The sequence below is a fragment of the Oncorhynchus nerka genome, linkage group LG27 (genome assembly GCF_034236695.1).
Source record: "Oncorhynchus nerka isolate Pitt River linkage group LG27, Oner_Uvic_2.0, whole genome shotgun sequence".
Lineage (NCBI taxonomy): Eukaryota > Metazoa > Chordata > Actinopteri > Salmoniformes > Salmonidae > Oncorhynchus > Oncorhynchus nerka.
The window spans coordinates 31,302,953-31,328,721 of record NC_088422.1 but is presented as its reverse complement, the minus strand read 5'-3'; the positions used below and the strand labels follow the sequence as shown (position 1 = coordinate 31,328,721).

General features: G+C 45.4%; 1 protein-coding gene across 1 annotated transcript; it reads left to right on the top strand.

Annotated features, from left to right (window-relative positions):
* The first annotated feature begins 6,065 nt into the window (after positions 1 to 6,065).
* LOC115111588 (KAT8 regulatory NSL complex subunit 3-like) lies at positions 6,066 to 24,297 on the top strand. The gene is made up of 25 exons (XM_065011141.1): positions 6,066 to 6,247; positions 6,826 to 7,054; positions 7,318 to 7,593; positions 7,759 to 7,895; positions 8,082 to 8,110; positions 11,267 to 11,406; positions 15,206 to 15,414; positions 15,612 to 15,782; positions 15,987 to 16,077; positions 16,239 to 16,424; positions 16,540 to 16,671; positions 16,963 to 17,079; positions 17,195 to 17,291; positions 17,454 to 17,527; positions 17,905 to 17,979; positions 18,127 to 18,284; positions 18,492 to 18,555; positions 18,754 to 18,942; positions 20,904 to 21,060; positions 21,322 to 21,399; positions 21,811 to 21,987; positions 22,224 to 22,311; positions 22,506 to 22,633; positions 23,042 to 23,148; positions 23,244 to 24,297. The coding sequence occupies exons 1-25, from the start codon at positions 6,066 to 6,068 to the stop codon at positions 23,478 to 23,480; spliced, it is 3,528 nt and encodes a 1,175-aa protein (XP_064867213.1). The 3' UTR covers positions 23,481 to 24,297.
* The last annotated feature ends 1,472 nt before the right edge of the window (positions 24,298 to 25,769 follow it).

Genomic DNA, 25,769 nt, shown 5'->3' with positions numbered 1-25,769 from the left:
GTAAACAGACTGAAACTTTCAGAAAGACAAACTATCCATCTAGTGGTGACAATCAGTGTGACAAGGTTCCATACCAAGAGCTTATCATATCAAATAAAATACAATTTTATTTTTCACATACACCGAATATAACAAGTGTAGACTTTACAGTAAGCATATCAGGTAAAGTCTAAACCTGTTTTATTTGGCGCACATGACAAATAAAATGTGATTTGACTTGATCTTATGAGCTCCTGTTATAGAACCTTGTCACACTGATTGTCACCAATAGATGGCAGTAGAAGGGAATGGTTTGCCTTTCTTTCACCTCTGTCGTCATTACCTCTTCAACCATGTGAAAAAAGGAAAATAAAGTCAGAGTTGTGGACTTTAAGTTAGACACAATTACATATGTTTCTCTGGAGCTGCCTGGAATACACTTCCCCTTGTCCTACTTCCCAACAGTAAGAAAAGAGCAAAATAAAAGAACAAGATAAGAGAAGTGCGCTGCTGTGAGGCTCAGTGCATGTGTGTGCAGCCTGTGCTTGTCCCCGACCCAGTAATGAGAGCCTCCTGACTCAATTGAGACAGACTGGATTCATAGCAACAGAGCATTCTCTGCCTTCCACTGCAGCCACTGCACCCTTTCGGATAACTTCTATTCAATGCTGAAGAATACTGGATGAAGACACAGAAATAAGGAAGTGCAGAGGCTCCTGGTTAACAGTCCTGCTTGGTGCTGTAAGTGTGCTGGTGGTGCTGACAGCTGGTAACGCTGGGAACAACCAGGAGCCTCTGCACCCATACAAAGACATTATTCTAGTTTGGAGGAGCCATTTCATGTGTGAGGAAGAATAACACCACCTTGGAAAACAAGTGGAGAAAAAAACAATTTGAATGTTCAAAATGGCGCCGGAGAGGATAGCTGCTGTTTTACGGGCTCCTAACTATTTGTGCTATTTTGTGGGGGGTTTTCAGCATTGTTTGTAACTTATTTTGTACACAATGTTGATGCTACCGTCTGTTATGACCAAAAATAGCTTTTGGATATCAGAACAGCGATTACTCACCTCTAACTGGACAAAGATTTTTCTTTAATGTTGCTCCCAGACAAGGCCCAAATCCCCGTCATTCGCAACAAGAAAAGAAGGAGATAAAGTGGGAGCAGATCAGGGTGCCTTTTGAGAATTTGTCAGCGAGTGGGTAACCCACCTCTACCATCCGTTCTATTGGCCAACGTGCAATCACTGGAGAATAAACTGGATGAGCTCCGTTCGAGACTATCCTACCAACGGGACATTAAAAACTGTAATATCATATGTTTCATCGAGTTGTGGCTGAAGGACGACACGGATAATATTCAGTTGGCTGGCTTTCCGTGCATCGGCAGGACAGAAAAGCTACGTCCGATGAGACGAGGGGTGGGGGTGTGTGTGTCTATTTCTCAATAACAGCTAGTGCGCGATGTCTAATATTAAGGGAGTCTCGAGGTATGGCTTGCCTGAGTACCTCATGATAAGCTGTAGACCAAACTATCTACCAAGAGAGTTTTTATCTATATATTTCGTAGCTTCCTATTTACCACCACAAACCGACGCTGGCAATAAGAACGCACTCAATGATCTGTATAAGGCCATAAGCGAACAAGAAAATGCTTATCCAGGAGCGGTGCTCCTAGTGGCATGGGCTCTTTAATGAAGATGAAAATAAAAACTCTAGGCCACCTTTACTCCACACACAGAGATGCATACAAAGCTCTCCCTCGCCCTCCATTTGGCAAATCTGATTCTATCCTCCTGATTCCTGCTTAAAAGCTAAAAACTAAAGCAGGAAGTACCAGTGACTCGCTTAATACGGAAGTGAAGTGGTCAATTACGCGAATGCTACGCTATAGAACTGTTTTGCTAACACAGACTGGAATATGTTCCGGGATTCATTCAATGGCATTGAGGAGTATACCACCTCAGTCACCAGCTTCATCAATAAGTGCATCGACAATGTCGTCCCAACAGTGACCGTACGTACATATCCCAACCAGAAGCCATGAATTACAGGCAACATCCGCACCGAGCTAAAGGCTAGAGCTGCCACTTCTAGGACACTTATAAGAAATCCTGCAATGCCATCAGGTTAACCATCAAACAGGCAAAGCATCAATACAGGACTAAGATTGACTCCTACTATATCGGCTCCGATGCTCATCGGATGTGGCAGGGCATGCAAACTATTAAAGATTACAAAGGGAAACCCAGCCGTGAGCTGCCCAGTGACGCGAGCCTACCAGACGGGCTAAATGCCTTTTATGCTCGCTTCGAGGGAAGCAACACTGAAGCATGCATGCGAGCACCAGCTGTTCTGGACGACTGCGTGATCACGCTCTCCATAGACAATGTGAACAAGACCTTTAAACAGGTCAACATTCACAGATGGATTACCAGGAGGTGTACTCAGAGCATGCACGGACCAACTGGCAAGTGTCTTCACTGACATTTTGAACCGCTCCCTGACCGGGTCTGTAATACCTACATGTTTCAAGCAGACCCCCATAGTCCCTGTGCCCAAGAAAAGCGGAGGTAACCTGCCTAAATGACTACCACAGTAGCCATAAAGTGCTTTGAAAGGCTGATCATGGCTCACATCAAATCCATCAAACCCTAGATCCATTCCAATTCGCATACCACCCCAACAGATCGACAGATGACACAATCTCAATCGCACTCCACACGGCCCTTTCACACCTGGACATATGGAACACCTATGTGAGAATGCTGTTCATTGACTACAGTTCAGCGTTCAACACCATAGTTCCCACAAAGCTCATCACTAAGCTAAGGACCCTGGGACTAAACACCTCCCTCTGCAACTGGATCCTGGACTTCCTGATGGGCCGCCCCCAAGTGGTAAGGGTAGGCAACAACAAACACGCTGATCCTCAACACGGGGACCCCTCAGGAGTGTGTGCTTAGTCCTCTCCTGTACTCCCTGTTTACCAACGATTGCGTGGCCAACACCATCATTGAGTTTGCTGACGACACAACGGTGGTAGGCCAGATCACTGTTAACGTACTCGTCATGAAGCCGAGATCTTTTGTACAGTGTGTGTGTATGTGTTTGTGATCTTATGTTTAGCAGACCTAGTTAGAACATGTGAAATCAGCTCTTTTCTGGATAGGAGTAATTGGGATTGGGAAATATTCAGTGCCCGTGTTGTCAAATCATAATGATTAGCAGGGGCTAGTTCAAACATAATTAGATTGAGATGTTTATAAAGTCAGTTCTTTTGGTTAAACATTTGAACTCAAAGGAGCCCATTGAGATGTTTTAAGATTATTTGCATTGTATTCTAATGTGTTGGTGTCTTGGACAGCCCAGAGACAGAGCAGAGCCCTGAGGGCCCATCTACAGGTGGTTCATCGCCCCTTGATGAATCATCTCCCCAGCCTGGTTCATCTCCTCCCCAACGCCCAGGCCCTTCTCACCAACACCCAAAGTACCGTCCAGGCGCACCCTTGATCTCTGCCCTTCAACTCCATTAACCTCCGCCCCATCTCCCCGACCCAGCTCCAATGGCCGGAAGAGGAAGACAGCTGTGGTCCTTTGGACACTGACATTATGCAGCAGATGGATGACTCCTGCTGATCAATGTCTCTCGTTTCTCAGGGACATGACAATGTACCTCCACAGGAACATCGATCAGTACTGTGTGTCCGCTCCGTCCGCTTTCGAGTGAGACAGAGCCCTCTGAGTGAGACAAAGCCCTCTGTCTCACCCCAAAAACTGGTTTTTCTTATTCACATGTTAGGGTGGTGGGTAATCTACTGTGTTTTTTTCTCCTTTTTCCTCCTTTTTTTATGTACAGTTTTCTCCTTTTTTATATAGTTTATATACAGTTGAAGTCTACAGTTGAAGTCATTCTCATACAGTTGAAGTCAAATAAAGTGCTGATCCATACTGACCTAAAACAGGGAATATTTACTAGGATTAAACGGAATTGTGAAAAACTGAGTTTAAATGTATTTGGCCAAGGTGGATGTCACGAATATTACCGAAGGTGGCTCCCCTTCATGTTCGGGTGGAGCTCGGCGGTCGTCGTCGCCGGTCTACTAGCTGCCACCGATCCTTTGTTCCGTGTTCGTTTGGTTTTGTCTAATTGGTTTCACCTGTTCATTGTTTGGTTGTTAGGGTGGGGTTATTTAAGTTTGTTTAGCCCGCTTCTGTTTGTGCGGGCTTGTTCTTCTGTATTTGTGAGAGGTGTTAGTGTTTGTTGGGTTTTCTCGCTGTCCTGGTATTTTACCTAAGGGTACTATATTGTTTTTTTTAGTTACGCCTGGTTTGGGTATACTATTTTGTTCCTTTGATTTTGGACATTAAAGCGTGTTTTTTCCCGCATCCTTTGCTCTCTGCGCCTGACTCCACACCCATTCACTCATTGAGCATTACAGAAGCCCGCACCATTTTATGGAGTCAGCAGGAGCAGCGACCACCCCTCTCCCCACGATGGAGGAGAGAGTCCTTCATCACACGTCCATCCTCCATCGCATCGGATCAGCGATGGATCAAATGATGGAGAGGATGGACCGTTGGGAGAGGAGTGGTCTCCCTACTACCCCACCTACCCTCCCACCAGCAACTCTACCATCTCCTCCGGCGGGATCTGGTGCCAGCGCTCTGCGCATTACGCCTCCAAGGGAGTACGATGGAGCGGCGGCGGGGTGCCAGGGATTTCTGCTACAACTAGATCTCTACCTGCCCACCGTTCGGCCGGAGAGCGTGAGTGTCCTCGTCTCTTGCCTGACGGGTAGAGCCCTGGAGTGGGTCAATGCTGTCTGGAACGGGCCCGACTCAGCGAGGGGCGACTACCCGGAGTTCACCCGCCGTTTCCGGGCCGTGTTCGATCACCCTCCGAAGGGCCGAGTGGCGGGACACTACACTCAGCCTGGATGAACTGATAGACCTGTCGATCCGGTTAGACAATCTGCTAGCTGCTTGCGGACGTTCTGAAAGGGTCCTGTTAGTTCCACCTCCTGACCCTCCCGCTCCTATCCCGATGGAGCTAGGAGGGGCCGCATCTAGGGAGATCGGAGGAGGAGGCTCCTCCTGTACCAGTTGTGGCCGGAGAGGGCACACTTCAGGTCGGTGCTGGAGGAGTTCATCTGGGAGTTACCCCAGGTGAGTCAGCACCACACTCCCAGAGTTTCCTGTTGGTCACATGTTTTTGTTAATTTGTTTCCTTAAATTTGTTCCCTCTCTCCAGCATAAGGCGCTAGTCGATTCAGGCGCAGCTGGGAACTTTATAGATCGCGGACTCGCTCAGAGGTAGAACCCCTTTTCCTGTGCACTCTTTAGATAGTCGACCGTCAGGGTCAGGGCTGGTCAGGGAGGCCACAATTCCTTTGGAGATGATTACGCAGGGGAATCATAAGGAGCGGATTAGTCTGTTCCTTATCGATTCACCTGCGTTTCCAGTGGTGCTAGGGATTCCCTGGCTGGCTATTCACAATCCCACGATTTCGTAGAAACATGGAACTCTCCGGGGGTGGTCTGATGAGTGTTCAGGCAGGTGTGTAGGAGTTTCCATCGGTGCGACAACGGTGGAGAGTCCAGACCAGGTTTCCACCGTGCGCATTCCCGCTGAGTATGCCGATTTGGCTATCGCTTTCAGTAAAATTACCCACCATCGACAGGGGGATTGCGTGATAAACCTCCAGGTAAACGCTGCACTCCCCAGGAGTCATGTGTATCCTTTATCCCAGGAGGAGACGTTGGCTATGGAGACATATGTCACGGAAGCTCTGGGACAGGGGTACATTCGGCCCTCCATGTCACCCGTCTCCTCGAGTTTCTTTTTTGTGAAGAAAAAGGATAGTGGTTTGCGTCTGTCTATTGATTAACGAGGTCTCAATTCCATCACGGTGGGTTTTAGTTACACACTACCTCTCATCGCTACAGCAGTGGAATCATTTCACGGAGCGCAGTTCTTCACGAAACTGGATCTCAGGAGCGCCTATAATCTGGTGCGTATTCGGGAGGGAGATGAGTGGAAAACCGCGTTTAGTACCACATCTGGCCATTATGAGTACCTCGTCATGCCGTACGGGTTAAAGAATGCTCCAGCTATCTTTCAATCCTTCGTTGACGAGATTCTCAGAGACCTGCACGGACAGGGTGTTGTGGTGTATATTGACGATATTTTGATCTACTCCGCTACACGCACCGCGCATGTGTCTCTGGTGCGCAAGGTTCTTGGGCGACTGCTGGAGCATGACCTGTACGCATTTCCAGCTCGGGGGTGGTAATGGAGGGTGACCGCGTCAAGGCCGTGCGTAATTGGCAGACTCCGACCACGGTAAAGGAGGTGCAGCGGTTCTTAGGGTTTGCCAATTACTACCGGAGGTTTATCCGGGGTTTTGGTCAGGTAGCAGCTCCTATCACCTCACTGCTGAAGGGGGGGGGCGGTGCGTTTGCAGTGGTCAGCAGAGGCGGACGGAGCTTTCCGTAGGTTGAAGGCGCTGTTCACTGAGGCGCCGGTGTTGGCGCATCCGGACCCTTCTTTGGCGTTCATAGTAGAGGTGGACGCATCCAAGGCTGGGGTTGGAGCGGTGCTCTCACAGCGCTCGGGTACGCCACCGAAGCTCCGCCCCTGTGCTTTTTTTCCGAAGAACCTCCCGGAGCGGAATTATGATGTGGGGGACAGGGAGTAGTTAAGGCCCTGAAGGTGTGGAAAAACTGGCTTGAGGGGGCTAAGCACCCTTTCCTCATCTGGACTGACCACCGTAACCTGGAGTATATCCGATCAGCTAGGAGAATGAATCCTCGTAAGGCAAGGTGGGCCATGTATTTCACCAGATTTCGTTTTACGATCTCGTATCGACCAGGTTCCCTCAACACTAAGGCCGACGCGCTGTCCTGCCTCTATGACACTGAGGACCGGTCCATCGATCCTACTCCCATCATTCCGGCGGCTAAGCTGGTGGCACCAGTAGTATGGGAGGTGGACGCGGACATCGAGCGGGCGCTAAGGGAGGAACCTGCGCACAGTGTCCGGAGGGTCGTAGATACGTGCCGCTCGCTGTTCGTGATCAATTGATTCGATGGGCTCATAGTCTACCCTCGTCGGGTCACCCGGGTATTTCAAGGACAGTGCGAGGTCTTAGGGGGAAGTACTGGTGGCCCACCTTGATAAGGGATGTGCGATTCTATGTCTCCTCCTGTTCGGTGTGCGCCCAGAGTAAGGCTCCTAGGCACCTGCCACGAGGGAAGTTACAACCCCTCCCCGTTCCACAACGGCCGTGGACCCATCTATCGGTGGATTTTCTTACTGACCTTCCCCCCTCTCAGGGAAACACGACGATCCTGGTCGTTGTGGACCGGTTCTCTAAGTCCTGCCGTCTTGTCCCGTTGCCTGGTCTCCCTACGGCCCTGCAGACTGCGGAGGCTCTTTTCACCCATGTCTTCCGGGACTATGGGGTGCCCGAGGATATTGTTTCTGATCGGGGTCCCCAGTTTACCTCCCGAGTGTGGAGGGCATTTATGGAACGTCTGGGGGTCTCGGTCAGCCTGACCTCAGGGTATCACCCAGAGAGTAATGGGCAAGTGGAGAGAGTGAACCAGGAGGTGGGTAGGTTTCTGCTGTCGTATTGCCAGGACCGGCCAGGGGAGTGGGCGAGATACATCCCCTGGGCTGAAATGGCCCAGAATTCACTAAGCCACTCCTCTACCAACATGTCACCGTTTCAGTGCGTGTTGGGGTACAAGCCGGTCCTGGCACCATGGCATCAGAGCCAGACTGAGGCTCCTGCGGTGGAGGAGTGGGTGCAGCGCTCTAAGGAGACCTGGAGGGCCGTCCAGGAGTCATTACGTCAGGCGAGTGGACGGCAGAAGAAGAGCGCTGACCGGCACCGCAGTGAGGCCCCCGTGTTTGCACCGGGAGACAGGGTCTGGCTCTCGACCCGAAACCTGCCCCTTCGCTTGCCCTGCCGGAAGCTGGGTCCGCAGTGTGTAGGGCCATTTAAAGTCCTGAGGAGAATAAACGAGGTTTGTTATCGATTATTACTTCCTTCGTATTATCGCATTAATCCCTCGTTTCATGTGTCTCTCCTCAGGCCGGTGGTAGCTGGTCCCATGCAGGAAGGTGAGGTTCCGGAGGTCCCTCCGCCCCCTCTGGACATCGAGGGGTCCCCGGCGTACACGATACAAGCTATTCTGGACTCAAGACGCCGGGTGAGGGGCCTGCAGTACCTCGTTGACTGGGAGGGGTACGGTCCGGAGGAGAGGTGCTGGGTCCCGGTGGAGGATATTCTGGATCCATCTATGTTGAGAGAGTTCCATCGCCTCCATCTGGATCGCCCTGCGCCTTGGCCCCCGGGTCGTCCCCGAGGGGGGGGTACTGTCACGAATATTACCGAAGGTGGCTTCCCTTCTTGTTCGGGTGGTGCTCGGCGGTTGTCGTTGCCGGTCTACTAGCTGCCAACGATCCTTTGTTCCGTGTTCGTTTGGTTTTTGTCTAATTGGTTTCACTTGTTCACCTTTTGGTTGTTAGGGTGGGGTTATTTAAGTTTATTTAGCCCGTTTCTGTTTGTGCAGGCTTGTTCTTCTGTATTTGTGAGAGGTGTTAGTGTTTGTTGGGTTTTCTCGCTGTCCTGGTATTTTACCTAAGGGTACTATATTGTTTTTATAGTTACGCCTGGTATGGGTATACGATTTTGTTCCTTTGATTTTGGACATTAAAGCATGTTTTTTCCCGCATCCTTTGCTCTCTGCGCCTGACTCCACACCCATTCACTCATTGAGCGTTACAGTGGAGTCATTAAAACTAGTTTTTCAACCACTCCACAACAAACTATAGTTTTGGCAAGATGGTTAGAGCATCTACTTTGTGCACGACACAAGTCATTTTTCCAACAATTGCTTAAAGACAGATTACTGTGCTTTTAAACATCTTGGAAAATTCCAGAAAATAATGTCAAGGCTTTAGAAGCTTCTGACATCATTTCAGTCAATTGGAGGTGTACCTGTGGATGTATTTCAAGGCCTACCTTCAAACTCAGTGCCTCTTTGCTTGACATCATGGGAAAATATAAAGAAATCAGCCAAGACTCCAATTGTAGACCTCCACAAGTCTGGTTCATCCTTGGGAGCAATTTCCAAACGCCTGAAGGTACCACGCTCATTTGTACAAACAATAGTACGCAAGTATAAACATCATACCGCTCAGGAAGGATAAGCGTTCTGTCTCCTAGAGATGAACGTACTTTGGTTCGAAAAGTGCAAATCTATCCCACAACAGCACAGTAAAAGTACCTCGTGAAGATGCTGGATGAAACAGGTACAAAAGTATCTATATCCACAGTAAAATGAGTCCTATATCGACATAACTTGAAAGGTCACTCAGCAAGGAAGAAGCCACTGCTCCAAGTCCGACATAAAAAGCCAGACTACGGTTTGCAACTGCACATGGGAACAAATATCGTGCTTTTTGGAGAAATGTCCTCTGGTCTGATGAAATAAAATATAACTGTTTGGCCATAATAACCATCATTATGTTTGGAGGAAAAAGGGGGATGCTTGCAAGCCGAAGAACACCATCCCAACCGTGAAGCACGGGGGTGGGAGCATCATTTTGTGGGGGTGCTTTGCTGCAGGAAGGACTGGTGCACTTCACAAAATAGATGGCATCATGCGGTGGGATAATTATGTGGATATATTGAAGCAACATCTCAAGACATCAGTCAGGAAGTTAAAGCTTGGTCGCAAATGGACAATGACCCAAAGCATACTTCCAAAGTTGTGGCAAAATGGCTTAAGGACAACAAAGTCAAGGCATTGGAGTGGCCATCACAAAGCCCTGACCTCAATCCCATAAACAATTTGTGGGCAGAACTGAAAAAGCGTGTGCGAGCAAGGAGCCTACAAACCTGACTCAGTTACATCAGGTCTGTCAGGAGGAATGGGCGAAAATTCACACAATTTATCGTGGGAAGCTTGTGGAAGGCTACCTGAAACGTTTGACCCAAGTTAAACAATTTAAAAGCAATGCTACCAAATACTAATTGAGTGTATGTAAACTTCTGACCCACTGGGAATGTGATGAAAGAAATAAAAGCTGAAATAAAGCATTCTCTCTACTATTATTCTGACATTTCACATTCTTAAAATAAAGTGGTGATCCTAACTGACCTAAGACAGGGAATTTCTACTAGGATTAAATGTCAGGAATTGTGAAAAACTGAGTTTAAATATATTTGGCTAAGGTGTATGTAAACTTACAACTTCAAATGTATATATACAGTATATATATTTAAACGTTTTGTATTTCCTCATTCACATGTTACTTTCATCAGACTTTTTACCTGTGTAATTACATTGTTTTACATATCACTATTTTCCTCTTGTGAGAGTAAATACATATCTAAAATGTCTGCAAATGTATTTGTCTGGTTATTTGTACTTGTGACAGAAAACATTACTGTTTTGAATTAGTCACTCAGTAAATGTGTACTGCTTTGTACATGAGATAAGCAGATGAGGTTAATGTCACAGGGGTCTGCCCTTATACACCTGGATACTCACCCATGTACCATAGCAGGAAGGTTTATATTGAAAGGCCACTCACTACACATGACCATGTACAACCCTGTGTTATGTAGATCAGGTTAATGTCTCGATGGTCTAGCCTTTATTGTCTACAGCTGGACAGCCATTCTCACCATTTACCATAGCAGGAAAGTCCTCATTGAAAGGCCACCACACATGACACAAGGTTAGGTATATGTCTTGAGGGTCTAGCCTCCAAAAAAAGATGAAAAACTTAAACAACATTGATGAAGTGACTTCTGTTATGGTAGTCTTTATTGTGATTTGTAAAATGTGAATAAGAAATACATAAAGATCCAAACAGCAAAACCAAATGTGTAGCTCACAACATGACATATAAACAGACATCAACCAGAAGAAGAGTGCGTACAGTGAGGGGTAAAGTATTTGATCCCCTGCTGATTTTATACGTTTGCCCACTGACAAAGATATGATCAGTCTATAATTTTAATGGTAGGTTTATTTGAGCGACAGAATAACAACAACAAAAATCCAGAAAAACGCATGTCAAAAATGTTATAAATGGATTTACATTTTAATGAGGGGAATAAGTATTTGACCCCCTCTCAATCAGAAAAATTTCTGGCTCCCAGGTGTCTTTTATACAGGCAAAGAGCTGAGATTAGGAGCACACTCTTAAAGGGAGTGCTCCTAATCTAAGCTTGTTACCTGTATAAAAGACACCTGTCCACAGAAGCAATCAATCAATCAGATTCTAAACTCTCCACCATGGCCAAGACCAAAGAGCTCTCCAAAGATGTCAGGGACAGGATTGTAGACTTACAAAAGGCTGGAATGGGCTACAAGACCATCGCCAAGCAGCTTGGTGAGAAGGTGACAACAGTTGGTGCGATTATTCGCAAATGGAAGAAACACATAAGAACTGTCAATCTCCCTCGGCCTGGGGCTCCATGCAAGATCTCACCTCGTGGAGTTTCAATGATCATAAGACCGGTGAGGAATCAGCCCAGAACTACACGGGAGGATCTTATCAATGATATCAAGGCAGCTGGGACCATAGTCACCAAGAAAACAATTGGTCACACACAACGCTGTGAAGGACTGAAATCCTGGAGCGCCCGCAAGGTCCCCCTGCTCAAGAAAGCACATATACATGCCCGTCTGAAGTTTGCCAATGAACATCTGAATGATTCAGAGGACAACTGGGTGAAAGTGTTGTGGTCAGATGAGACCAAAATGGAGCTCTTTGGCATCAACTCAACTCGCTGGACCAGACAGGACTGGCAAAAAGTGCTCTTCACTGATGAGTCACTGTTTTGTCTCACCAGGGGTGATGGTCGGATTTGCGTTTATCGTTAAAGGAATGAGCATTACACTGAAGCCTGTACTCTGGAGCGGGATCGATTTGGAGGTGAAGGGTCCAACATGGTCTGGGACGGTGTGTCACAGCATCATCGGACTAAGCTTGTTGTCATTGCAGGCAATCTCAACGCTGTGCGTTACAGGGAAGACATCCTCCTCCCTCATATGGTACCCTTCCTGCAGGCTCATCCTGACATGACCATCCAGCATGACAATGCTACCAACCATACTGCTCATTCTGTGCGTGATTTCCTGCCAGACAGGAATGTCAGTGTTCTGCCATGGCCAGCGAAGTGCCCGGATCTCAATCCCAATGGATCGGAGGGTGAGGGCTAGGGCCATTCCCCCCAGAAACGTCTGGGAACTTGCAGGTGCCTTGGTGGAAGAGTGGGGTAACATCTCACAGCAAGAACTGGCAAATCTGGTGCAGTCCATGAGGAGGTGATGCACTGCAGTACTTAATGCAGCTGGTGGCCACACCAGATACTGACTGTTACTTTTGATTTTGATCCCCCCTTTGTTCAGGGACACATTATTCAATTTCTGTTAGTCACATGTATGTGGAACTTGTTCAGTTTATCTCTCAGTTGTTGAATCTTGTTATGTTCAGACAAATATTTACACATGTTAAGTTTGCTGAAAATAAACGCAGTTGACAGTGAGAGGACGTTTCTTTTTTTGCTGAGTTTAGTTAGCATATCTTATCTGGATATGGTCACATCAGGTTTACCCTCAGAGGGAATGCCTGGTATCCCACGAAGACATATGGGCTCTGTGTTTGGGGTCCATGCAAGCACTCCGGCCTTGATAGCGGCATCTGGCCTGCAATGAGTTGGGAGCCAAACTTGCGTCATGAGAAGATTCCCACATCTCCCTCTAGACCATATGCGCCCACGTCGATCATGGTGAAGCGGTACCTTGGATCGCAGCCTGCCTTCAGGACCATTGCTTAAAAGCCCTTGTAGCTGTAGTACTCGCTGTCTGAGTTTTCCGGAGCTCAGATCCTAATATTTTTCCCGGCATTGACAGCTCTTGCACAAAACTGATCATTCCAATGATCCCCAAAATCTCTGGGGATTTCTTCCAATTTTGGAGCAATTGCAATTCAAAAAGAGACATGTTTGTTTCTTCTTCTGTGGTTAATAAATTATTATTAATATGACAATGTCTAATTCAGTTACATTTTAGGTATGTCAGATAATAAGCTGAAGTAAAGGGCATTGAGGCAAAGTCATATAGTGAGTGAGAAACTAAACTGCTAACAAAATGTGGAACAAAAATGGAACTGAAAATCTATCTGTGGGGTTTATTGATTGTTCTCTCATTTCCTATAGGTACAGCTCTAGCTGTAATCCTGTTTGCTCTGCCTCCACTGTCCCATGCTGCGTGTCATCTTTCAAAATATGAAACCAGGCAAAGGACAAAACAACAACCCCTCAACAAACAAGACAAAACATATAGGCCTACATTAGCCTGTAGAGCACAAATTAATGAAAAGAATGTCAACTATGTTTTACATTTCAGAAACTGATGCTGTGTTAGGAAGCCTACTCTGATGAATCACATAGTGTCTTTTTGGGCATGATCCATTGCCAGGACCATTTGGATGGTACATGGCATTCTCTAGGGTCTAGGTGGAGGAACAGTGGATGAGATGTGCTGCCATGCGTAAGAAACATGATACAAACATGTTGTTATAAATGGTCATAATCATGGCACGTTGTCTTTACCATTTCAGTTTGTTGGAATAAAAGTAGTTCACTGTTGGCTCTAATGAAAATAAAGAACTGTACAATATCATTTGCTAATTTGATTTGTTTGGTGTAGGGCTGCATTTCCCTGCGATGTTCCAAATGACTGCACGACGGAACTTGATATGAAGAGGTGTAAATATGACGTATTTAAGAAGAATGATCGAGCTGTGCCATGCCCGTACTTTGGTGGCGTGGGGAAATGATTGGTGTTGTCTGTCATTTACTGCCAGTAAAATATCAATAAAAAATATCATTCAGATCATTCAGACAATTTTTTTTTTTTGTGTGTGGTGGTGTTGGGGGGGGGGGGGCTTCTTCTATCCTTGTGGGGACCTAAAACACCAGGGTTTGAATTAGGGTAAGGGGCTATTGGTTTAAAAATCATATTTATTGACTGTTTTCACATTTTACAATCATAATAGTTCACATAAATACAAATCAGCTTTCACATCAATACATGGATTCATTATTACATAACATGGTTTACAGTGTGTAGTAGCAGTTCCATAAAATGTGTTCTAAACTCTCATCATCATGACAATTAGGCATAGGACAAAATGTACAAAACAGCTCCACTTTACTACGGAACGCACTGGTAAAAGTCGTACGGAAATCCACCATGCAGTTTTTATTTCATTTTCTGACAATTGTGTACTGAGTAGATTTTTAATACATTCTTTACCATCTGGTTAACATAGAGCCACTGATTTTCAGGGTTCAGAGCAGGCGCTGGCCAAGGCCCCAGTACATGCACCGCCCGTAGGAAATAGCTACCCAGGCGGTGTTTTACATCCGTGTACTGACAGTGGCACGCGCCCACTCAAAACAAAAGGAAATCGGCTATAATCAATGATTTACATAAACCCGAGGCGGAGTAGTCCTTCTTAAATGTGACAATTTACACGGAATTTAGATTTTGACGTTTATATTTTATTGAATTTTAACTTAATTAGATTTCGATTGTAATCACATAATGCTATCAATGGTAGTAGTATGAAAAGGTGAGTAGCCAATACGACTAGCGCGTGCTACTATGCACGCCAAGTTAGCTAGCTACGTAGCCACGTTGTAATGCCCGGTATGATTGTTAGTTACCCATTCTGTAAGCTACGCTAACGTTAGTGTAATGCATATTTCGTGTTAGGTAGCTAACTAGCTAGTTGGCGTTAGCGCATCTGTCTAGGCATGTAGCTAGCTTACGTTAGCAAGTTAGCCAGCTACATAATAAAGTAATGTCAACAACGCACAGATCGCTCTCCGCCATGCATGAAGCAAACGCATGTTGCTTGCTATCAACATTATGAGAACATCTCTAAAGAATCTAGCTAGCTAAAATAATGCCGCTAGCTAGCGTTACAAAGTTGGTTATTAAGCCAATGCATAAGAAGGGTGCTTGTAACGAACCAGCTGTGGGTTAAAGATGAGTGGTCCAACTCACATGACGTGATGTCCCATTATGTTTTGACGTGTATGATATTGATCATGGTTCCTCCCCCTTCAGGCTTGGGTTGAAAGGACCACTCTCTCAGAGCTGTAGAGCCTTGGGGTCTCAGTAGAGGATCTATCGTAGTGGGGACTTCCAGACTTCAGCGCAGAGGATGGGTACATCCTTGCTGTTCCAGTTGTCTGTTCATGAGCGTGAGCAGGACTTGGTGTTATTGGATCACAGCTATGCCAAGCCATGGAATGCCCACCCGGACGCCAGCAGTGCCCGGCCCACGCGCATGCTGTTCGTCACACCCCGTCGCCAACCTGATGCCACTCCGTGAGTGTCAACCCTCATAATCCTCACTAATGACTCCATGCCCAAATTATTTTATGCACACATATGACAACACTGAAGACATGTCTATCTTTCTGCCTCAGAACAAATTTGATTTTGTAACTTTATCAAGGCAATAATTAAGTGACTGCTAAAACTGGATAACATCATTGACTGTAGTATGTTTGTGTCTTTTGCAGGGAATCAGATCTGTCAATAGATGTGGAATCTGTCACGCCTACACCTATCCGACTCTATGACAACCAGAAAGCACGCAGTGTTATGAAGGAGTGTGAGCGACATGTTTTATTTGCTCGCACAGTTGCCGATGGTCCCCCACCCCCTGATGACTGGGACGAACGCATCAACAAGTGAGTGGCCTCTACCCAACATCCCTTTGAATAACCCTATAGAGTTTTTCAAAATATACATTATTTCGGACTTCTGTGGTGGTTACCTTGTTTGCTCAGCTCTTGTATACACTTTTTCCCTAAATTATTAATGTCTCTCAATCTCCATTTCAAATAGTGATCATCTTCATACTTCAATATTGGTACACACTGCTTGTATTACAGGGCTGGATGGTCGGTCACTCAAAACAAATTATTTAATAAGCTGCTGAAAGCTCTGCAAGCTGAACGACTGGCCCGGCTTGCCAATGAAAATGTGAGTTCATAAACACCAGCTAAATGCTTTTGTATGTGGTGCGTATTTTGTTTCAAATGTGATTCAACATGAAAATATTGCATTGACATGTTTCAGTTTGAATGACTATCAAAGTTCCTGTCCCTGTTGTCTTACCATCTCACCACCCTTCTGACTCGTAGGCCTCCAATGAGCCAGTATTGCGCAGGATTGCTGTGGACAAATGTGCCCGGAAGGTGCGCCATGCACTGGCCAGTGTCAACTGGGACACCAAACTGACCCAGTGGCTACACAGCACCCTGATAGAGTCTCTCAGTCTAGCCATGCTGGCTGCTTACCTGGACGTACTGCAGACACTCAAGAGCAAGGTACTCATTGTCTCTCTCTCTCAAAATGTTACACTTTGATGTTATGACACATGCATTCTTATATAGAGGGATACATTCTATCAGGGTGATTCACCATTCCTCTCTGTCTGTGCAGTTGCCCTTGCTGATTGACAGAATGCTGCTGACGTCTTCAGTAAAGACTGGAGCGGCTGGTGCAGAAGCCCTCTCTCTGCTCCTGAAGAGGCCGTGGGATCCAGCCGTGGGCGTTCTGTCTCACAACAAACCGGTACGTCTCTAATGCTGATATCCCTGTCAGTGGTGCTGGGAGCAATCAGAATTCACTGCAGTCAAAGAATGAATAGGACAATGGAAACAAACACACATTCCAAATTATAATAGGGATGAAAGTGATAGTTGTGGCAGTAAGAGAAAGCTCTTAGTAGTTTCATCTTTATACTGTTTTATACGGCTAACTGTCTTACTTTGACCACTGTTTTGACTTGCACTACTTTGATTACATTTCCCAAATGATGTGATGATAACCAGATGCCTATCTTTGTGCTTGTTTGTATTGCAGAGCAAGCTTCCTGGCTCCCCACTCATCTTAATTGTACCATCAGGTCCCACCAATCCTGCTCTTTCTACCCCGCGCCGATTTAGATTTTGGCAGTCACAACTCTCCTGCTTGGGAAAGGTTTATATCTATTCTATTCATACTCAAGTGTGACTGCGTCTCTGTGTTTTATTCACACCCAATAGGCTTTTGGGAAAGTAATTGAATTACTTACTGTATAATGTGTCTATCCCAGGTCATCCCAGTAAGTACCCATGTAAACAGTGGAGCCAATGTGGGTATCGCTCAGTGTCTGGAGCACATGTTGGCCACAGTCAGGGCCAAAGTCATTGGAGGTAAGGCTGGTCTATGAATCTGAAGTTGTGTATCCAGATTAATGTTCCTAATGGATTTGACCATTGCTGCTAATTGAGATTGTTGTTTGAATACTATGTACCAGACTGATCTGTCTTCATTTGCTTCTATTCATTTGCTTTTCAATGCATTTATGCACCAGGTCCACAGTCACTTCCCTCACAAACCCATTATCTTGGTTGGCTGGAATGTGGGAGCTCTCATCGCCTGTCACGTAAGGCTGCTTTATGAATGCTGTCTCTATCTATACTGAACACATATAAACGCAACATGCAACTATTTCAATGAGTTATAGTTCATATCAGGAAATCAGTCAATAAGAAATGAGATCCTAATCTATGAGTTTCACATGACTGTGCAGGGTCGCAGCCATGGGTGGGCCTGGGAGGGCATAGACATGGGACAAACACTTTACACGTTGCGTTTATATTTTTGTTCAGTATATATGGTGTCCACATTTCCTAAGATAATTCTCTGTGATGCTCAGAAAGATATACATCTGTTGGTTATTGAATACTAATCCACGGTTTGACGTGTGTGATGGGTGGATGTGACATTGGCGCACATATTGACGTGGTTGTCCTCTCCCAGGTCTCTCTCATGGAGTACCTGACCGCTGTGGTGTGTCTTGGCTTTCCTCTGCTAACAATCAATGGGGCAAGAGGGGTAAGGAAATATGCTCCAAAGTTTTCTGCCTTGTGGAGACATTAGGATATGATGCTTCTACTTGTCTTACAGTTTCAACATTCTTTCACGGGTCAGGGATGTGAGTCATAGACTTGTATTGACTGTATTTGTATTGTTGACTGGCAGGATGTGGACGACCCCTTACTGGACATGAAGACCCCAGTGCTGTTTGTGGTTGGTCAGAACGCTTTGCAGTGTGGCACAGAAGCCATGGAGGAGTTCCGAGAGAAACTTAGAGTCGACAACAGCATGGTGGTGGTGGGGGGAGCTGAAGACAACCTCAGGTGGGTTAAGCCTACCCTGAGTTTACTCTGAGGAGGCTTAGTGGTCTTCACACGCTATTGAAATATATATGAAGACATTGGAATTTAAGAAAGCAATTTTCAATTTGTTGATTGCTCACAGTCATTTTCTGCATGGCTATTCAATTGAAGAATTTGAGGACATTTCAGTTTATTTCTCAGTCATGATTAAATGGTGTCTTTCCTCAGGATCAACTCAACAAAGATCAAATCAGAGGGATTGACACAGACCATGGTGGATCGCTGCATTCAGGTTGGTCCATTTTTCTTGTCCTTGTCTTGGAAAGGAACCATGTTTGTTTTATCCAGACAATGGTTGGCTAAGTGCAGGAGTTTCTACGAAAACTCCAAAGAATTTTGAGAATTAAAACCATGGCCATCAAACTCTTCACATATAGTGTCAGTGAAATGCGTTTGATGCAGATATATGCCTGTTGTCTCTCATGTGTAGGATGAGATAGCAGACTTCCTGTCGGGAGTGCTGGAGCGGGCGGAGAGCCACGGCCACAGCTCCGGAGAGCTGAGGAACCTGGACACAGAGAAGAAGAAGCAGCCCTGGCGGGAGTTACCCTTTGACCTAGAGAGGGCCCGCCCCTCTTCCCCTGCCCTCAGAGTACCTATCTCCCCCTCAGGCTCCGAGGTACATCCTGCATCACTCAGTCACGCTTAGGAAAACTAACAAGGAAATGCTAGGAATTATATACACTGACTGTACAAAACATTAGGAACACCTTTTGCTCTCAGAACAGCCTAAGTCCGCCGGGGCATGGACTCTAGAAGGTGTCAAGCGTTCCACAGGGATGCTAGCCCATCTTGACTCCAAAGCTTCCCACAGCTGTGTTAAGTTAGCTGGATGTCCTTTGGGTGGTGGGCCATTCTTGATACACACGGGAAACTGTTGGGTGTGAAACTCATTGCCCCATTGCCATTCTTGACACACTCCAACTGGTGCCTGGCACCTACTACCATACCCTGTTCAAAGGCACTTAAATATATTGTCTTGCCCATTCATCCTCTGGATGGCACATACAGTGCCTTTCGAAAGTATTCAGACACCATGACTTTTTCCATATTTTGTTATGTTACAGCTTTATTCTAAAATGTATAAAATTAAAATAAAAACTCATAAATCTACACACAATACCCCATAATGACAAAGAAAAAACAGGTTTTACATTTTTTTGCAAATGTATTAAAAAACAACAACAGATACCTTATTTACATTAGTATTCAGACCCTTTGCTATTAGACTTGATTGGATGTGATTTGGAAAGGCACACACCTGTGTATATAAGGTCCCACAGTTGACAGTGCATGCCAGAGAAAAACCAAGCCATGAGGTAGAAGGAATTTTCCATAGAGCTCCGAGACAGGATTGTGTCGAGCCACAGATCTGGAGAAGGGTACCAAAACATTTCTGTAGCATTGAAGGTCTCCAAGAACACAGTGGCCTCCATCATTGTTAAATGGAATAAGTTTGGAACCACCAAGACTCTTCCTAGAGCTGGGCACCTGGCCAAACTCAGCAATCGGGGGAGAAGGGCCTTGGTCAGGGAGGTGACCAAGAACCCGATGGTCACTTTGACAGAGGTCCAGAGTTCCTCTGTGGAGATGGGAGAACGATCCAGAAGTACAACCATCTCTGCAGCACTCCACCAATCAGGCCTTTGTGGTAGAATGGCCAGACAGAAGCCACTCTTCAGTAAAAGACATGACTGCCCGCTTGGAGTTTGCCAAAAGTCAGCTAAAGAAGCAGGATTCTCTGGTTTGATGAAAACAAGATTGAACTCTTTGGCCTGAATGCCTCCCCATCCAACCTGATAGAGCTTGAGGATCTGCAGAGAATGGGATAAACTCCCCAAATACAGGTGTGCCAAGATTGTGCTTTAACAAAGTTACTGAGTAAAGGGTCTGAATACTTATGTAAATTTGATATTTCTGTTTTATTCTTTATAAATTAGCAAAAACGTCTTAACCTGTTTTTGCTTTGTCATTATGGGGTATTGTGTGTAGATTGAGGGGCGGAAAAACAATGTAATACATTTTAGAACAAAGCTGTAACGAAACAAAATATGAAAAAAGCCAAAGGGTCTGAATACTTACCAAAGGGTCACTTAATTGTTTTATTATATAAATAACTGGGTCAAAGAAAAGTCAGTGTATAACATCATGCATTGCTCTAACTTTCAAAAGATTTTTCCGAAGTTTGCCCACAAAAAAAATATTTTCCTACGAACGAAGTCGCTAATTTTGGGGGGTCTTTTCACACACAAACGCACAAAATCTGCTGAAATACTTTTTGTACATATTTGCATGAATTGAGTGATTGATTGTGTTGGATGGCTTGAGACGGCATCCAAATAAAAGAAACATCTCTATTTTAGGCTGACAGATTCTTATGGGGATTTTGTATTATTATGCTAATTCGATTTCCACAGGGTGCAGACATTGACCTTAGGGGGTTAACAAGTGACATCAAAAAGGGATCATATCTTTCACCTGATCAGACTGTTGTTGAAAGAGCAGGTGTTCCTAATGTTTTGTACACTCAGTGTACATTGCTGATCATTTGATTAACTGTGTTTTCTGTTGTGTCCTCAGGACATGTCCAGTGTTTGCAGCAGTCCCACCTCCAGCCCCAAGCCAAAGACCTCGGGACTGTCCCCGGCACAGAAGTCCAGCCTGATCACCGCCACACAACTCCTCAAGACCCATATGCAGCGGTCTGGGACGGTGCTCACACACAAGCAGGCACAAGGTTTGTGGGCTTACTTGCGTGTATGAACACACACACACAGCTCTCACATTTGACACATTTGTTTGTGTGCGTTTGTTCTAATGAGTCAGTCCCCTCCATTGCCAATGTGGGCTTTGGAAAATATGAATGAAATATTGAATGGTGAAAATAGTTTTCTTCGACATGAATCTTGTTAGAGCAGTCACGACAACAGAAGGGCACAATGGAACGTAACTGATATCTTTTCATCCCTTTTTTTTCATCCCTTTTAATTCATTCCAGCCCAGTTTGCTGCTTTTATGAAACAAAACATGCTTGTGAGGAAAAATCTGCCCCCTGGCGCTCCCTCCTGTGTCTTTGGTAAGTATCTCCTCTTTTCTCTTCTGTCTGCCATCTCCCTCTTATTGCCAGATCATTAGCCTCTGCCGAGTTCCCAACTACCGGATGTTCCGGGGTTTATTCCGGTTATGACGCACGCGACTTCTACTTTTGGACGTTAACAAGGCGACACTCCATCTGAACTCCTCCACATTTACTGGACTTGTTGAACAATGCAGAAGAGAACCTTCCATTTTTACTTAGATTTTTTCTCGTCAAGACCGGTATGTAGGGGAACTAGTTTTAGATGTTTATTTTACGCCTTCTACATTAGGTTACCAGATAATTGATGTACATTTTTTACAGGGTCATATAACAATTTTGAGAATTTTTATCAGGGTTGAAGTGGTCTGGTTTGTATATCCCAGTCAGTGATGTCTGTCTGTGTCTCAGTGCCTGTATCCAGTGAGCAGACTGAGAGCCTGGAGAGAGATGAACTGATGGCCCATCTGAAGAGAAGGCAGACACCCAGCCCCACTCCCACCAAGGCCTCAAAGAAAGCCAAGATCAAGGTGACCATCCTGCATGGAGAGTCAGCAGGGGTTGCTGTCAGCTCTGCAGCACAGGAAGGTAACTGGCTCAGATTTAAGTGTGGGCAGTTTTCTGCTCCTCTAAATGAATGATTCAGTAAAGAAAAATTAGAAATAGTTTCCAAGTTAATTTAAATATTTGTAGGGCTTATATGGATCATATTCATATTCATTTCCACCATTTCAAAACTCATTAGAAACCATTGTCAATGTCATATTGTGGCATTGTCCAATCAGATTTGGCTTATTCTCTTCATTGTCTGTTTTCCAATGCAGTGGGACCCTCTGGGAAGCCCCTGAATGTGACTGTGGGACAGACTGTATCTGGAGCCAAGGAAGTCTCCAGACTACTCACAGCCCAGCGGTAGGCCTGACACACCATGATCTCCAACTTTCCAAACTCTAGCCCGTTGGGCAGCGGTGTGTGCTGCAAACGGATTGAGTTTTGGACTGGTTGGAAGTTATTGTATAGAAAATAAACTATGGGGAGGGTAGCTATCACAGCAGCTCTGTTTATCAGAGCAACTTTGAGTAGATTGATTGTGTGTGTTAATGCAGGTCTGGTAGTCTGACAGGGGTGTCTAGTTCCCAGAGCTCGGGTTCCAGCTCTTTCCACAATCTGCAGAGTTGCATGGTGTCAGGGTCCTCCTCACAAGTCCAGGCGCAAGCTCCTGCTACTGCCCAAGGTATCTCCTACCTGCCTGCACAACTGTCCTAACTCGGCACTGCAGCAGATCTATCTCACAGAACACTGTGAACTACAACCAAATATGTTGTACAGTATATTTTCACAGATTTGTTAATTGCAATGCAGAGGAACAGAGAATCAATGTAAAAAGAATGGGACTAAAGTGGAGTTTTATGTCATGACTTTGAGCACTTCACGAGAACCGATCTGAGCAAACAATGTTATTGATTACTTTTTGCGTTACCCTTGCAATGTCTCTGGTTGTTTTTTCAAGGTCCTTATTTTGAATAGACAAATAGGGGTGGTTCTCAACTGTCGTCACCAGCAATTGTGTTGTTGAGCTTCCTGTATTGACTGTGTCTAAATGTGAACTGTGCTGAATCCTTCTCGCTGTGTTTGTGTGCAGCACCTTCCGCCAGCAGCCTCCTCCACGGCCTAAGTTTCAGTCTACAGGAGATGGTGACCAAATCCCCTAGCCTGCCCAGCACAACAGCTAGCATGGGCAGCATTCAGGTACACCCAGCCTCAAAAACCTGCTAAAAGTATCCTTGTGTCTGTGTGTGCTGACTCATTGTTACTGACTGGCTCTACCTCTCCTCTCTCCCTAGGCCCTCGGTGGGAAGCCCCAGGGTCAGGTTCTTAACTCCATAGATACTGGCAGCAGCACTCTGCTCCGGGCAGTGCCTGTGGTCTCCACTGGAGGGCTGACCAAGACAACTGCCATCCACCAGCTACTCAACAACAGTGGGCTGGCCAAGCCGGCGAGTGGCCTCCTCGGCCTGTCACACATCTCCACCCAGAGTGCCGGTACGTCTCGAACTGCCAAACCAAGGCGGCCACGCTGAATGCCCAGGGTTAACTCCTTAACCCCTTGTTTCGGGAAAGCTAGAATAGCAGGACGGGCCCTATCGCCAGTTCACTTTGGCCACACTACAGATGGGTGACACAGATAGTGGACAGCATGATCAGTAATGTGTATGCAGATAGTCATCTATGAAGATCCTAGGTGTTGTCAGTATTTGAAAAGCCAGACTTGCAAGTCAAGTATATAGATTTGTATCGTACGGGATGTGTTTTTGTACTAATTTTCATGTTTGAAAGAGCCATAAGGAAAACATCAATGAATACCATGATCTGGGGGATGTGACATTGGAATTAGAAGTTTGATGAAGTCAAGTTTAATAGTTATTGTTTCTGAATCAATGGAAGTCTGCGGATATGTCAAATGTAAATGTTCAAAATGCTGACATGAGAATCCGTCAATGGCATGTTCATATTTGCATGATGTTGCTTTGAATACATGGAACTCTTGATACAAAATTGATGTCACAAGAATTGTAAATCAGGAGGACCAAAAATGAGTGCATTTTAATATTGACTAAATGTCACATGACTACAGAATATGTCAATGGCCCTGTTCAGAATGAATTTCTTCACCACATACGTCCACTCGGTAAAGATGGTCTTCATGTTACATTATTAATTAAATCACCTGCAAGCAGCAGCCATACTTCCAGATGCGCACAAGGACCCACAGACTCACTTTGGAGGGAGTAGAAGAGTTGAAGACAGTAATATTCAGAGTAGAAGAGTTGAAGATAGTAATATTCACATCCGGCATATGTTTCTGTTTCTATCATTGCAATAAAGAGTGTAAAATAACCCATGTTTTCATTCCTATTTTTTGATTGAGAAATGGATGTTGCTGTTAAGATATCCAAGTCTTCCACTCCTTCCCCAGGATTGCTGTTGCCTTTGGAGGCTTATTTTTGTAATTCTGTGTAATGTTGGAACCTGAATGAATCATTTACGCTAAGACTAAAACAAGTTATTTTTATCCTTACATACTCCAGTAGAAATCCTGTATATACGGGAAGATCTCAATTGCATACACCTTGTGTCCTCTACACAAAACCCATTTGAGGACAGGGACCTCTGACTTTCTCATCCAATGGGTTTTGAGAAGGAGAGAGGATGCGAGGAGTATGCAATTGAGATCTTTCCTCACTGTGTCTCCTGACATGGATTGTTCCCGTCATTGAGAAAAGCAAGCCAGACATGAAAATACAGCCAAACACCAAATACGCCCTTGGGTACTTAGTTTTATTTGAAGAAATATTTGATCTGATTTAAATATTTTTCCCCCATCGGATTAACACTGCTGGATACTCGCTGTTCAGGAATGTCAGTTGGAAAGTTGCCTGCTTTGCTGTGTCTGGGGAAAATTCTGTCTGAACTAGGCTTGACACCAAGATCAAGTTAAAAGATCAGAGTAGATGTGTAACCCATGCCATCTCTGTGTTGGCAGCAGGGCTGCAGAGCCCCCAAAAATATAATTGTGACACTGCGAGGACAGCCCAGCAGAATGACTGCACTGGGCTAGGCTGTGGGTGGCAAACATCCCGTCACTCCCTGACCTTAGTTGTCTTTGTTTTCTTTATTATTTTGGTTAGGTCAGAGGGTGGTATGTGTGTTTTTGTCTTGTCTATGTTTTTTTTGTATATCTATGGGGTTTTGGTATGTAGGTCTATGGTGGCCTGAATTGATTCCCAATCAGAGACAGCTGTTTATCGTTGTCTCTGATTGGGGATCCTATTTAGGTTGCCATTTTGGTTTTGTGGGTTATTATTCTATGTTTAGTTGCCTGTTCGCACTAGTCATATTGATTCACGGTTCGTTTTGTTATTTTGTATAGTTTTGTTCAGTGTTGCATTCGATTAATAAATTAGAATGTACGCCTTTCACACTGCGCCTTGGTCTCCTTATGACTACCGTGACAGAATAACCCACCAAACCAGGACCAAGCAGCGTGAAAAGGAGGAACAGCTCTTAATGGGGAAATGGACCTGGGAGGAGATATTAGATTGAGCAGGACTGTGTCCAGGGGAGTATCACCGTCCTAATGAGGAGTTAGAGGCAGCGAAAGCGGAACGGTGATGCAGCGAAAGCGGAACGGTGATACTGCGAGGATAAATACCGGAAAATAAAGGAACAGAGACGATATGAAGGTACACGGATTGCACGGAAGCCCGAGAGGCAGCCCCAAAAAAACAATTTTGGGGGCACACGAGGAGATTGCATGAGTCAGATCGGAGACCTGAGCCGACTCGTGCTTACTGTGGGGAGCATGTTAC

Excerpts from the sequence above, each read along its gene's own strand:
- LOC115111588 (XM_065011141.1), top strand. The coding sequence starts at position 6,066 with ATGCCGTACGGGTTAAAGAATGCTCCAGCTATCTTTCAATCCTTCGTT. Across the intron at positions 8,111-11,266 it reads AGCTGGTCCCATGCAGGAAG|AAGCAATCAATCAATCAGAT; the intron begins GTGAGGTTCCGG and ends ACCTGTCCACAG. Across the intron at positions 16,425-16,539 it reads TGCAGACACTCAAGAGCAAG|TTGCCCTTGCTGATTGACAG; the intron begins GTACTCATTGTC and ends CTGTCTGTGCAG.